A 14,720-nucleotide genomic window follows, 5' to 3' on the forward strand; every position below is an offset into this window, starting at 1 on the left:
CTGGCAGTGGTGGGCCCAGGATCCCCAGCCCTGGAGATGGGGGCGGTATGTGTTTGCTCCTTCTGATTCCACCTCGTGACCATGCTCTGGACAGCAGAGTTCCTGGGAGGGAAGAGAGGTCTCTGGGGAGTGAGGTAGAGAATTGTTCAAGTGTAGTTGAGAACCGAACAGAAGAAGAGCCCCTCCCCCAACCTCCTATCCAGGGAGCACTTCAGGTTAGGTCTACACAGGAGAACTCTACACCTGGGAGGGAGAAGGGGAGCCTGGGTTCTGTCCCAGCCCTGCTGCTGGTTTGCTGCTTGTGACTGCGGTGAGCCCTGTGCCCTCTTGGTAGCAATGGGGTTGGAGCTGGTGCTCTCGGAGGGCTCCGGGCTCTGACTTTACTTCTCCCCTGTCCTGTCCCCTCCCTTCCACCTCAGGGCTGGAGCGGAGGATGCCACAGCTGCAGGGAGCCCGAGAGGGAGGGGCTGGGGCTACAGGGCCATGCTGGGAAGCAGAGGGACAGGTGATGGCGCCACAACCCCCGGCTGCAAAGAGCCACAGGACGGCAGTGTTCATGATGGCAGTGCTGAACACCATTCACCCTGCTGTCCTCTTCCCAGAGGGCTGTCACAGCATCTGTTTCCTCCCTTGATCCTGGCAGCCTCCCTCTGAGGTAGGGAGGGTTAGTCCTTATTTCACAGGTGAGAAGACTGAGGCTCGGATGGGGACAGGTATGAGGGCACGTGGGGTATCCTAGTCAGACTTTGGGCACATAAGCAGGCCTCCTGTTCTGCCCAGCCAGCTCCTGGGGCTTCTCGGACCCTGAGCCCACTGTCACCTTGCTGGTCTCTTCCCTTCCCAGAGTCCTCTGATGACCGGCAGGTCCTGATATCTCTTTCTGCACTTATTTGTCCCACATTTGGGAGAGGCCCCTTCTAGGAAGGCATGTACCACATGTGTGATGATGATAGCATCTTGGCCAGCTGGGTCCTGCCCATCACCGTCCTCACCCTCAGGAGAACCATTCTCCTGTAGCTGGGCTACAGGGAGAGGCCCAGACCACGTCGCTAAGTAAGGTTCGCTGAGCTGCGAGTGGCTGAGACCTGAGGGTTAAGAGATGTTAACCCAGGTCTCTTGCTGCCCCACCTGGCCTGCCTGCCTCCAGCTTCATTTTGTACATTCATGACCTTGAAATTCTGCACATTCCCCCCAAGAAACTTTTCCTCAGTTTTTCCTAGGATGACCCCTCACTGTGATTGTGATTCAAACCCCACCCGCTGACGTTCACAGTGGAAAGAACAGATTGCTTGGGGCAAAACATCACATTTTTAGAAATTAAGAAAGATTACAAGAATTAAGAGAGATTTAAGGGACAAGTAAGCAGAATTTAAAACAAACTGGACCTGGTGTCCCTCAAAGAGCCATCCTCAGCCTTCTTCCTCCAGAAGTCACTAGAAGGTCACGGGAGGGGGACAGGGCAGACCCGGGGAGGCCTCAGTGGCAGGACGGATAGCACTTGCGCTGGAGAGGGTGGGCTGGAGTTAATAAAAGGATGAAATGCGCTCCTTTCTGGCATCCTCCTGGGCACATTCATGTCTCTTGAACCTCTTCCCAGCCGCCTCCTCTTCCTCTCTCTCCCCTTCTCCCTCCACATTCTTCCCTGCTGACCGGGCGACCAGTCCTGGTCTTTCTGCTGCCAGCCCTCAGCCTCCCTCTCTTGCTATGGGCTTCTCCGCCCCTCGGTCCTCAGGCTCCCCACCGTCCCCTGCCTGGACCTCCCCACTGTGGAGTGCCCACCCTCTCATGACCCCTGTGCACTGTCTTCCAGGTCGCCCAGGCCCCAGGCCACCTATGTGAACGGAGGCCTCCCGGCCACACAGCACATCAAGCAGGAGTCCCTGCCTGACTACCGCGCCATGACGGAAGCTCGCGCACCCCTGTCTGCCCACTGCCGGGCCCCGCCAGCCACGGGCCTGCACACAGACCTGGACCTATCGGGCCGAGGCCTCGCCAACCCCGCACCTTCCTGCTACCTTCTGGGCAGTGAACGCAGCTCTAGCCTGGGCCCCCCACCTGAGGCCCACCTGCCCGAGGGTGGCCTGAAGCGCTGCTGCCTCTTGGGCCTGCCCCCCGCATCCTCAGCCTCCACCTCGCCCTGCGCCTCCTCCGACATCACCTCCATCATCCGCTCCTCCCAGGCAGCTCTGGTCACCTGCGTAAATGGACTCCGGAGCCCCCCTCTGCCGGGAGACCCGGGGGGCCCTCCCCAGAGGGCCCGGCCCAGCCCTGCGTCCACCGAGAGCCACGAGGGCAGTTTGCAACTTGAAGCCTGCCGGAAGGCCGGCTTCCTGAAGCAGGAGCCCGCGGACGAGTTCTCAGAGCTCTTCGGGCCTCACCAGCAGGGCCTGCCACCCCCCTACCCCCTGTCTCAGCTGCCGCCTGGCCCGGGCCTTGGAGGCCTGGGGCTGGGCCTGGCGGGCAGGGGCGTGGCTGGGCGGCAGGCGTGCCGTTGGGTGGACTGCTGTGCAGCCTACGAGCAGCAGGAGGAGCTGGTGCGGCACATTGAGAAGAGCCACATCGACCAGCGCAAGGGCGAGGACTTCACCTGCTTCTGGGCGGGGTGCGTGCGCCGCTACAAGCCCTTCAATGCCCGCTACAAGCTGCTCATCCACATGAGGGTGCACTCGGGCGAGAAGCCCAACAAGTGCATGGTGAGTTCCCACGGCCGCCGGGCTGTGCCCCCGCCACCCCCAGCAGAGCAGCACCCACCTCACTGCCCTGGGAGAGCCCTGCCTAGGCTCCTCACCCTGGGTGCTGGCTGGGATGTGGCCACAGGTCACAGTGGTCAGTGCCCTGTCACTGGGAACCTTGGCAGAGGGCCAGGTACCCCATCCTCCACCCTCCATGGCCTGGTGTCACACACACTCGTTCAGGTGGTGACACACGTGCTCTGAGGTCAAAGCAGCTCGGCCAGCCTTCTCTCTCACATACAAATGCTCAGTGTCACACCTGCCGATGGCCAGGTGAGTCATGGAGAGTACGCTCTCCCCCAGCACTGGCTCTTCACCTGGAGTCCTTCCCAGGGAGACTCTGGGGCCTCCTGGAGCAGCCACAGGCTTGATTTCCTCCAGGGAGCACTGGGTGCTCACAGACATTTGGCTTGAGAGCTGTGGGTACCCAGGGTAGGCTTTGGGGTAAGGCCAAGGGTTAGCAGATAAGGACCTGGATAGCACCTGCAGTGTTCTGGCTGAGGTTGAAACTAAGCTTTCCAGGGAGACACACACACACACACACACACACACACACACAATATAGGCACCCAGGCCTCCAGCCCTTCTAAGTGGTCATTTGCATGTTCTGCTCTCACTGTGGTGGAAATCTGTATCAGAGGTTAGAAATTTAGTCTTAGTCCCTGATACCTTTAGCCAAGCCACTGTGCCTACCCACAGGGCCCAGCCAGCCCACCAGGACAGGCACCTGCCTGGGGTTGGAAGGGCTGATGGAGCCACCAAGGCCCAGCTCCGTCTTCCCAGCTGCTGGGGCTTGGGTACGGCAGAGGAAGGAGGCAGTGTGCCTGGTCTTCAGGGCCAGTGTTGTAGCCAAAGTTGAGTTCTTCCAACACTTGTGTGCTGTCACTGGGCCCTGCCTCATGGAGAACTCAGTCTGGGAATGGGTGCAGCTTGGGGAGAGGTGCACCTCTGTCCCTGCTCAAAGTGCAGGGTAGCATTTGCAGGACCAGGGAGGGGCAACCAGCGGCATAAACTCCATCCTCCTGGGACCAGATGTTCGCCCTTGGGGCACATCTCCTTGTGGAGCTGTGAGCTGGGTACCCACTCAACCAGCTTATTCAGCTTTGAGGAGGCTGGGTCTTGAGGATGAGAAGGAATTCACTTTGCAGACAAGTGAGGGTCAGGGTTGGCATGCTGGGGTTGTGGGGAGAGGCTGGAGTGAGCAGGCTGAGAAGCTGACTGTATCGTGTGTCTTTGGACCGAGAGTGTGCTGGGGGCAGAACTGGTGGCTGGGCCGATTCCTGGCGACACCCCCATTCCTTTGGGGTGTTGTGACATGTGCCTTGTGGGAGGGCACGCCCCTGCCTGGAAGGAGATGCCCAGCGGACATCGCAGGGTAAGGCTCCTGGACCGCAGACAGTCCTGTCTCTCTCTGAAATCCTGCAGTTGACAGCTGCCGGGCTACAGTTCTCCTTCATGTCTTCTCTCCTGGGGTGATCCCAGTAGTGTACGCAGGGTCCTCGAAGAGGCTGCCTGGCCTGAACCCTGGTGTGGCGTGGTCAGTGGCCTTCTCGCACTCAGGCTCCCGTGTAGAATCGCGGCATCCAGGAGTTTCTGTGTTAGACATGAGGGACCTTGGAGATGATCTAGGCCTTCCCTGTCCATTTTCCAAGTTGGGAAATTGATGCCCAGTGAGTGGGTCACAGAGGCTCAAATCACTCAGAGCAGTCTCAGGATCTCTCTGTAGGGTTTCTTCTCTGGGGCCAGCCTGCCAGAATCTCTTTTGGTTCAGCAGATTCCACAGAACACTGGCTTACACCTGGCTCTGGAGACAGACCTGGACCTGCCAAGATCTTTGCCTGAGGGCACTCACAGTCAGAGATGCGTGGGAGGTGGGTGTGGAGATGAGTGACAGGGTCTGGGATGGAGCTTGCATCGGCCCAGGGAGGAGAGATCTAAAAGGGCTTCATACAGGAGGTGATGTTCAAGCCATGTCTGTACTTACCCATGGCTGCGTTTAATCTTTACAAGAGTCCTGTAGAACCAAGGGTTTTTATAGACGAAGAAACAAACCCCACATTGGGGGTCAGTAGGGTCCAGCTGGCCTTCCACCTGCTGCTGTGAGAACACTTCATCTTGCCTCTTAGGGGGGGTTAGGATTATGGTAATAACACCAGCAAGCAGCTCCTGAGTGCTGACTGTATGCGGGGGCTATTCTAAGCCCATTGTCCTCATACTCCATGTGGTCCTCACAACAACCCTGTGGGGCAGATACTATTAGTCCCCATTTTACAGATGAGGAAACTGAGGCTCAGAGAGACGGCATAATTTACCCCAGGCCACACAGCTAGTTAGAGACAAACCATAACAACAATAATAATAGAGGCTAATAATCATGATAGTAATAATAGTATTGATAACAACGATAAAAATAACTTGCCCAGGGTTACACGGCTAGTAACCATTGGAGTGGAAGTTGAACTCACATCTTTCTAAGCCGTGATGCTCTTGTTTGTGTATATCTTCTCCTGTTAAACTGATTATTCTCTGGGGTCCAGGCACCAGCCCTGCCGGGTGCCATCCTCTGGAGATGGTAGCAGAGAGCTCTGAGCTCCGCCTTGTCCGCAGTGGGGGTGCTCCCCCTTCCTGCAAGGCTGGTGCAGTAGGTAACCCAGGGGAAGGGGCGGGCCCTAACCCGCACCCCAGATAAATACAATCTCCCTTCCCTGTAAAATTATTAATTTCTCATGACAGGCCTCTGCTACCATGTGCTGTAATAGACAAAGGAATTTTGGACCCGGAGCCTCTGGAGAACAGGAAATAGATGAGACACTTTGATTGCAGAGTAAATGGCCCACTAAAATAGCAGTTAATCCTTTTATTATCTTTCCAGCAGCCGTTTCCACGGTTCTTTCATGAGGTAAGCCTTCCCCGCCCCGTCCAACTGTAACACTCCCATCCTCGCAGCTGGTTCACATTTAGCCTGCGGAGCCTCTGCTTCCGCACCGGGCGGGCCTAGAGGTGCCTGGAGGAGCCCAGCTCCCCTCTGCCCAGGCCGTTCATCCTCAGGCTCAGCCGGGGACCCAGGACTCGCCTCACTGGCCCACAGGGTGCACCGCCCGCCCCCCACCCTGCCCTTTCCACAGCCCTTCCACGCCGTCCAGCGGAAGCTCCCTAATCTCTTTGCAATATCCTGTTATGTTTCTTACGTTGTCGGAGTTGTCTTAGCCTTATTATACTTGGGGTTTCATCTGTGTTACGATAGCAAGGTTACGTCCAACCCAAATACTGACGCGACGCCTCGAAGACGTTAACTTTGAAAAGATTACTTTCTTGCTTTCTTAGGTTGGCTCTCTCAGACGGTTGGAATTCTGATTGTCTGAGACTGCAGAAATTAGCAGACTCTGAGTTTGCATTTGTCCACATCGAGAAAAAGACAGGCAGAGGAGAAAGGGGAAAACTTCTTATAACCTTGGGTTTTATGAAATAATCATGACAACAACCCCTGACTTTTGTGAAGAGCTTGACCAAAGCTGTGAGCTCAGCATGAAGGTGTAAAAGGCAGGTGAAAGCCCAAGTCTGGAGTCACACCGACCTCGGGCCCTGCCACTTACCAGCTGTGTGACCTCAGGCAGGTGACTTAACCTTTCTGAACCATAGCATACTCAATTGTAAAACGGGGTGATAATAGTACCTACCTTTTAGGACTGTCGTTATTAGGATTAAAAGAGATGACATAGGGAACTGCTTAGTTAATTCTCATCTTCCCCAATCACACTCTTCACACTGATGGTCTTAGGAGATTCATACATTAGCCCTAGGAGTTAGGACAGGATCTTTGACAGCTATTTTACAAGTGAGGAACCTGAGGCTCAAAAGAACCTGTCAGGAGTGGAACCTGGACTTGAGGTCAGCTAACTGCTGCAGCCTCTGCTGTTGGCGAGGTGGGCAGAGCTATCACATGTGCTGGTGGCCTTGTGGTCAGGTGTCTGCCAGCGATGCAGAGCCCCTGCTCGGTGCCAGGCAGTGGCTGTTCTGGGTAAGAAGGGGGAGCCAGGGCAGAGGCACAGGGAGGAGGCTCTAGTCCCTGCCCTCCAAGTTCTGATGCACAGCTGGAGCCTTGAGGCTGGACTTAACATCCTGCCCGGGTTCCTCTGACAGCTGCAGCCGCACTGACCATTGGTCCCCATCCCTCACCCCGCCCAGTCTGTCCTAGGTGCCACTGGACCTGGGACCAGGGATATACCTCAGAGGGAGGCTTGACAGGGGGTCCGGGATAGCATCTTATGGGAAGTCCTGAGGGAGAAGAGACCTAATATATTCTGAGACAGTCTCTCTCCAGCCAGGGATTACCATGCCCATTTTACAGAAGAAGAAACTCACATTCAGAGACGCAATGGCCTGCCCTGTATCACCAGGCACAGCTGCCTGGACCATTCCACAGGCCACACTGCCCTCTACCACCCGCCTTTGCCCAGCTTCTCTATTCAGCAGAGTAGAGTCCTCTGTGCGTCTCACATCACAGTGTGTGGGGTCCCAGGACATCTGCTCCTTCCGGCCCCCATGTCCTGAGACCAGCCTGGTGGGTTGGGCACATTCCCAGGCCAGCTGACACCCCTGACTCATCTCAACATCTCAGGCTCATCCCAGGGAATTATCTGGGAGTTCGAGATGTCTGAGCTGGTGGCTTTACCAGTCCATCCTCATCACGTAGGGAGAGGGCATGGGGAAGACAGGTCCTGAGAGGATGGGGGTCTAGGATGGCACAGCAAATGGGGCAGCTTCAGTGGGCAGGGGGGTTCCTGAAGGGGCCGGTAACCAAAATTTGGGGAAGTTAGACTGTGGGAAAGTGACCCTCAACTGAGGGAATAATCCTCCCCTTGAGACACTTGCCTCACTGGAGGGGCAGCAGCCTCTCCTGTGTGCCAGGAGTCGGGGGTCCAGAGACAAAGATGATGTGATGTGAGACTTCTAGCGCCATGGGAAGGATTCTGCCCTTGAATCTTGCCATCTTATTGCTGGATGATGGAGGGAGGGAGGGAAGCCAGGAGCCGAGGATTTGAGCCTGGCTGCTCAAGCTTGTTTGAGTCAGTCAAGGGGGACAGGAACGTTATGGAAATACTCATTGGGTGTTTTTCAGTATTGAGGGCTTCCACACATGTGTGATCTCAGCGCTCAGAACACTTCCTGGGGACTGAAATTATCCCCATTTTACAGATGGGGAAAGGTTAGTCCAGTTCATGCCCAAGTTCAGGCCCCAAGTGCATCATGGGGTCAAATTTGAACCCAGGTCTCAGCCTGACTCCAAGGACTGTGTGCTAGCCATGACCCCAAGCCACCTCCCAGGCAGAGAACCATCAGTCTGCTTGCAAATGTCGAGAGAATACCCAGATCTGAAACTCGTTGGGCAAGCTGACACCAAGCGCCTCCTGTGTGCCAGGCCCTGGTGGGCCATGGGGTCACAGAAGGGAATCAAAGCCAGCCTGGCCCTGTGGAGCCCTGATGGAGCAGGGAAGCAGATAGACGTCTGCATTTAACTACTTTTCCCAAGCCAGCGCCCCATGATCTTGAGAGCCTGCAGGTCCCTGCCCTGCTGACGTGATGGGTCTTTTGTCCTATATGAGAGGAGAGAACACTCATGGGATGAAGAATAAGACATTTTACCTTTTTAAAAATAAATAAGTCACCTGAAAACAGTCTCCGTTTCTGGAGGCTGGGGTTTCTTGTAAGATTAAAAGGCTGCAAAATTGAATATGGTTTTAAACCCCTTGCCCTGGAGGAGCCTGCTGTACGTGAGCCCATAGAGGCCAAGCTGTTCCAACCAGGTCAAGCCCACCCACTTTGGAAACAGGGGCCTGAGCCTCATCTCGTTCTGGGGGTCGGGGGCGGGAGGGACTGGGTAGGAAAACCTTTTTGAGCAAAGGCAGCCATCTAGTTTGCATCCAGATATGCCCCCATTAACAACCCTTACTGATGTCCCTCCTCTGGGCCTTGGCTTTTGCTGATACCTCTGCCTGGAATGCCTTTCCCAACCCATCAAACTCCTAACCATCCCACACAACCCAGTCCAGTGTCCCCTCCTCGGCACCCCTTTTCTCCGTGTGTCCTGCTCTCCCAGCACATGTCGCCCCATGTATAGCAGTGTTCCTGGTATGGCTGAGTGTCTTGGGGACCACATGCTCTTTGGCACCTGGCCTGGCCTTGGAGGCAGAGGAGTTGAGTCTGCTCCCTAGTACAGAGGCTCTGCCCTAGTGGCCATCTGCTCTCTCTGCTCCGACACTGTGTGACGTTGCCCAGACACTGCCCTCCAGAGCAATTTCCCATAAAGTTACAAGAATGGAGGGACCTTAAAGATGGTCACATCCATCCCTAATCTGGTGCTTGAAGTTTTCCTGCAAGAAAGCCTTCATTTGAAACCTGGCTTTTCTACCTAGCAGCCTATGATTGGTGTGCAAGTAACTTGATTTCTGTAAGCCTCTGTTTTCTTACCTGTAAAGTGGAGGGAATAGAACTGTTGTGAGGCTTCAGTGAGGTACTATACATGAGATGTTGCGTACTGCCTGGTACACAGTGAGTGCACAACAAATGGTCTGACTGCTCTGGGCAGTTTGCATTAGGAAAGGAGAAGAGGGAGGGTCTAAAAAGCATAGGGGCCATGCAGTCATGAGCGTCCCTAAAGGAACAGAAAAGGCTGTTGTAAGTCCCAGCTCTGCCATGATGGGACCTTGGATGGGTCACTTGGCTATGCTGAGCCTCAGTTTCCTGAACTGTGCAATGGGATTAATGCCTAGCACTCTGTGTTCCTTGGGTGCTCAGCAGATGCTAATGCCCTTTCCCCTCTTGAAGCCAAGGTTCCAGCTCTACAGATCTTGACTTACACTGGATGCCTTCCTATCTCCCCCAGTTTTTAAAAATCAAATTCAGGGACCTTCATAAGGAGAGGCTTTCTGGGAACTCCAGCTTTGCATTCAACTCAGAGCCCTGAGGGCCCCCTCTCACCACTGTACAGAGGGGGAAACTGAGGCCACAGATGGAAAAGGCTTGCCTGGGAAAGAGGAGAGGAAGGAGACAGGTGGAGCTGGAGACTCATCCCAGCTCTGCTGCTCACTGACTGTGCCACCTTGGACAAGTCACTTCACTCCTGAGCCTCCGTTAATGTATCTGTAAAATAGGGCTTCTGATGCTCACCCCAGAAGAGTCTCTGTGAGGGGTGGACACCTGTGGTCCACAAACTGCAGAGAGCTCTGCAGAGGGGATCAAGTTGAGTCCCCATCTCCCAGTCCAGTGCTCCGGCCTGTAACCCGGCCCCAGAGTACACAATCACCCTCATAGGCGTGTCCCTCCCAGATGGGTTTCCCATCGGGCACAGAACTTTTTAGCCACATGCTCCCAAATGCAGTGCTTGGCCTTTAGGCCTCTGTCTGCAGCTCTTCTACCTTCCTCCTTCTCTGCTTCACAGTACCCCCATACGTCCCCCTCTCCCTTCCACCTCTATCCCCCATCCCTCCTACTCCCATTCACTTCCCCATCCCTACCTCATCTCCATCCCTGACTCCCCGCCCTCCATCTTATTTGAATTCTGAGCCAGAGTTTGGTGAGCCAGGGTGGACCAATGGCTAAAGGTATAGGATAACTGTTGGGGTTCAAATCTCTGCTCTGACCCTTAACCAGCCGTGAGACCTCAAACAAGTCACGTGGTCTCTCTGAGCCTCAGTTTCCTGTCTGTGTAAAAGGGAGAGTGTTGTGAGAATTAAATGAGATCATGTATATGGAGCACTTACCTCATGCCTGGCAAAATACTCCATGCTTGAAAACAGGAGCCCTTGTTCCTTTTTTTTTTTTTTTTTGAGTCATCAAACCCGAGCTCTCATAGAGATGAGAATTCCTGGGAGCACCAAACTTGAGGGTACAGGAACACTGGCCAAGTTTTGTGAACTCCACACTGCTTTATGGAATATGAAAAAAATTAAGGATAAAAAACCCACAGCCCTCTGAATTGAATTTAAAATAATAAAAGGAGAGAAAGCTTTTGAATTTAATGTAAATGGAATTGAAATGATTCTCTTATTGGACTGAGAAAGTCAGATAAAATCAACAGTGACTTGAAGAAAGTGTCCAGAACATGTTTTCTAAGAGGGACATCCTGGAAATGGTAAACTTCATGATTGAGCGTTAATAGGCTCTGTCTCCACAGGATGGCAGATGGGTTATCTGAGCCAGCTTCACGCGCCTCGCTTGGCCTGCTGCAGTGACTGACCTCATCCGTTAAAGGGGTGATGGGCCACACCAGCGCTATGGCCTCAGTCACCTCCAAGACCCGGGACACTCAGCTTACCTGCTTCCCTCCCTCGGGAGAGTGCCTTGGGCTCAGCTGTGCTGTCTCCCCCCTCACTTCTGCCACCTTTTCACCACAGCTTTATTGACACTCATACTGTGCCAGGTTTGATGCTAGAGGCAGGAGGTGCAGCATCAAATGAGGAATGGTCTGGTGCCGAAGGAATTAACCAAATGCTGCAGAGGCACAGAGGAGGGAGAAGGCTTCCCCCAGGATGTCATGAGAGCTGGGCTTTGAAGGGAGGGTAGGAGCTTTCCAGGTGCAGGCCATGAGGAAAGGCATTTCAAGGAAAGGGAACAGCATATGCAAAAGATGAGACAGTCTTGGCCCTTGAGGGGAGCATAGGAAGCCTCTTGTGCTTGGAGTGTGTTCCGTGCATGGGGGCTGGGAGTAGAAATGGCAGTTGGAATTGAACCTTATAGGGCCTTGAAGTCCAGTATGAAGAGCTTGGACTCTGTTCTGAGGGCAAGGGAGAGAATGGTGGAAGGGTTCTGAGCAGGAGAGTGACACGATCAGCATTAACATTTAGAATGTTGGTCGTGTGGTGGGTGCGTGCAAGGGGGAGCAGCAGGAGGCAGATGAGGACGCAGAGGCCCAGGAAGGAGCCTTCTTCCCGGGTCCACCAGAGCAGACAGCAGCACCTGGCTGCCAGCCAAGGCCTGGGCACCACGGGCCAGGCCAGCTCAGCCCAGCGAGCCATGCTGAGCACAGTGTCTGTACCTGATTGGGTACCGGGGCTCAGTCCCCCTTTGGAAACAGCATCCAGCACATTTACCAGTGGGAAATGGGAAAGGCATTTCCCATAATGTGGCTCCGTAAAGTTTGCACAACTGTTCTTTGTTTTCCGTCCATCCCCACAATAAATCTTCCTCCACTGCCAGGACTGGGGCCTCCGTGGTCTGTAAGTGATTACAGCGCTGACTTGTGCAGTGCTGCCCCCTCAAGATGCATTCTTCTGACGTGGGTAATGATAAAATGAGAGTCCATCACTGAGACTCATGGCCTTGCAAGTGGCCATTTCCAAACAGCTGGGAGGTGGCCGCCTGATGGAGGGCAGCCTGCTCTTGCCTCCTGCACGTACCCCCCAAGCCTCCCTTGATAAGTCTGCCACATAGGGAGCGTGAGCCTTGGAGAGCCGAGAGGGTGGTACCCCTGGGCTGTGTGTTTCTTGGGGATATCGGTCTCTGCTGGGCATGGAGGAAGGCAAGTGCCCTGTGAGCGTTCAGCTGATGTTCCGTGAGCCAGCCTCTTTGCTGTACTGAGCCAGAAAGTGTAGGGTTTTCGAGCTGAAAGTAACATTTGTAGCTTCCCAGGGCATGACCAGGCCCTGGGGTGCAGTTTTGATGGGTGTAGTTCCTGTGCTCAGGGAATGCACAGGGCAGTGGCAGGATCCCTGTTTTATAATGGGCTTGCTGAAATCCACGGAGGGGAAGCTACCTGGCTGGGTGTCACATCTGGGACTCCACCTCCTGTCCCTGGCTCCATGCTCCGTCATCTTCCCACTGCCCACAGCTGCCTTCTGCTCCCCTATTTAACAAGTCTGTGCTCCCCAGAATCTGCTGATGAATCCCTCATTTGGGGAGTCAGTTTGGCCTATGGGGTCATTTCTGACCAGGCTTAGTTGCCAAGGAACATGAAAGCAATTGGAAGTCAAGAGAGTTTGGCCCCAGGAAGAAAAATGAGTCTGCTGTGCCTCCAATACTTCCCCAAGATCCCACCCCCCACCGACTGCTCCCATTGCTTCTCCCCAGGCATCCAGGACCAGAGGAGGTGGCCTCGTGGAGGCCACAAGTCCGAATGCCTGTGTTTGCACTTTTGTTGTTTGCTGCTGTGGGAACTGAGGCACGTAGAGAGGGTTTGGCTCATTGAGATCACGGAGCAAAAGAACCAAAGCTCAGGTCCCTTGCCTCCCAGTGCAGTGCTTGTCCCGCTGTGCAGAGCCGCAAAGTCTGTTGAGTACCTACTATGTGCCAGGCCCCGTGTTGAGAGCTGACTTGCATTGCCTCCACCTGTACCATCACTGCCTCCCAAATTCTGGAGAACGCTGGCTTGTGTTGTGTTCACACTGGGGAAGAACCTTCCAGGGAATCTCATCTGATGCTGCTCCCAAGCCCTGCAGCACCTTTTGACAAATGGGGACTCGAGGCCCAGGGTGGGGAGGCAGCCCCCCCGGAGGTCACGCAGAGGAGATGGCTGGCAGCTTGTGCAGTCCACACGTGTCAGAATCACCTTCCCTCCCAGCAGGATCGGGTTCAGGCAGCACTGTCCAGCAGGCTCCAGGGAGGCTGTCATCAGCGGTGGGTTTCAGACATCACAGCTCCTTACGTGCATTAGAAAGCACGATGATTGATTGCCGTGGGTGTTAGGCCCAGAGGAAGCCTGGCTTGTGCAAAGGCCCACACGGCCCAACAAGAGTCTGCAGCCCCTCTACCCACCCCCACCCCTTCTTCATGCACACGCAGCCACCTGGACTTGGGCCTCAGTTTCTTCACGTGTGTGACAAGGACTTTGATCAGTCCCAAGCCCTTAGGTTTCCTGACCCTGACTCCGGCAGCCTGGGTAGAGACAGCGTGGGCCAGGGCTCAGCACTCGGTTCCCTCCCCAGCTCTGCATCAGACTGCCTTATGGCTCTGGGAGAGTCACCAGACCCTATGGGGCCTCCGTTTTCTCATCCATAAAATGAAAGGACTCCAGAATCCCTAAGATCCTTTGAACTCAGACAGTTACCTTTCCGCATTCCTGGCAGGGCCCTAGGGGAGGAGGAAAGAGGTGAAGGACAAGGAAGGGGCAGGTGTGGGCCTCTGCTGAGCTCTCTGACCTCAGTTCCTTCCATACTCCTCTCTTGCTCTGCTCCAGCCACACTGGCTCCTGGCTGTTCCTCACACATGCCAGCTTCATTCCCACCTCAGGCTCTGCATGGCTGTCCCCTCCATCCAGAATTCTCTTGCTCCAGCCCCACCTCCCTTCACTCAGGCCCATGGAGAGCTTTCCTGGAGGTCCATGTCACCTCCTCCAGGAGGCCTTCCCTGACCACCTGTCCAATGTAATATCTTCATCCACTCTCTGCCCCTCATACTACCCAACACTGTGTGTTTGTCTCTGATCTGTTCCCTCCACTCAACCGTAAGCTGCATAAAGTCTAGATCCTTTTATGTTTTGTTCCCTGTTACGTTTCCAGGGTCTTGAACAGTATGTGATCGACAACTGTTTCCTGAATGAATGTGATTGAGTGAAAAGGGGGAGAGCCGGACTCAGTGGGGCAGAAGTGATGGAGTGTGCTGGGAGGGGCCCAGGCTGAGAATCAGGAGTCTTGTCTTGTAAAATGAAGGTTTTTGCAGCAAACTCACAGGGCCGTGGTGTGGACTGCATGGGTTGCTGTCTGAGGGGCATTTCTGGGTTAGGCTAGATGGGTAGTGTGCCCAGGGAGCCCAGCCAAGCACCCGGTGCACAGTGTTACTTCACTCCTCCTACCCCATCCCCGCCTTGATTTCCCTCCCTCCTTAATCTGCAATAGGAGGGTAAAGGAGAGTCTGCACCCCGAGTCCTCCAGCTCATGGAATGTCAGACCCAGACAAGAGCTTAGAAACCATCAGCTTGGAAACCGTCTGGCTCAATCCTGTTTGTGGATTTGGAAACTGAGGCCTAGAGAGGAGGAGTTCTTGTCCACATTCCCA

General features: G+C 54.7%; 1 protein-coding gene across 1 annotated transcript in view; it reads left to right on the top strand.

Moving 5' to 3' along the window:
• Positions 1-14,720, top strand: part of GLIS1 (GLIS family zinc finger 1) — a 227,066-nt gene that overhangs the window by 141,149 nt on the left and 71,197 nt on the right. The window contains exon 4 of the mRNA XM_029229158.1: positions 1,811-2,693. Coding sequence (XP_029084991.1) covers positions 1,811-2,693 — 883 coding nt within the window. The remainder of the gene's footprint in view (positions 1-1,810; positions 2,694-14,720) is intronic.

This window comes from Monodon monoceros, unplaced genomic scaffold (genome assembly GCF_005190385.1).
Source record: "Monodon monoceros isolate NGI ecotype Baffin Bay Population unplaced genomic scaffold, NGI_Narwhal_1 Super_Scaffold_18, whole genome shotgun sequence".
In the NCBI taxonomy this organism is placed as follows: domain Eukaryota; kingdom Metazoa; phylum Chordata; class Mammalia; order Artiodactyla; family Monodontidae; genus Monodon; species Monodon monoceros.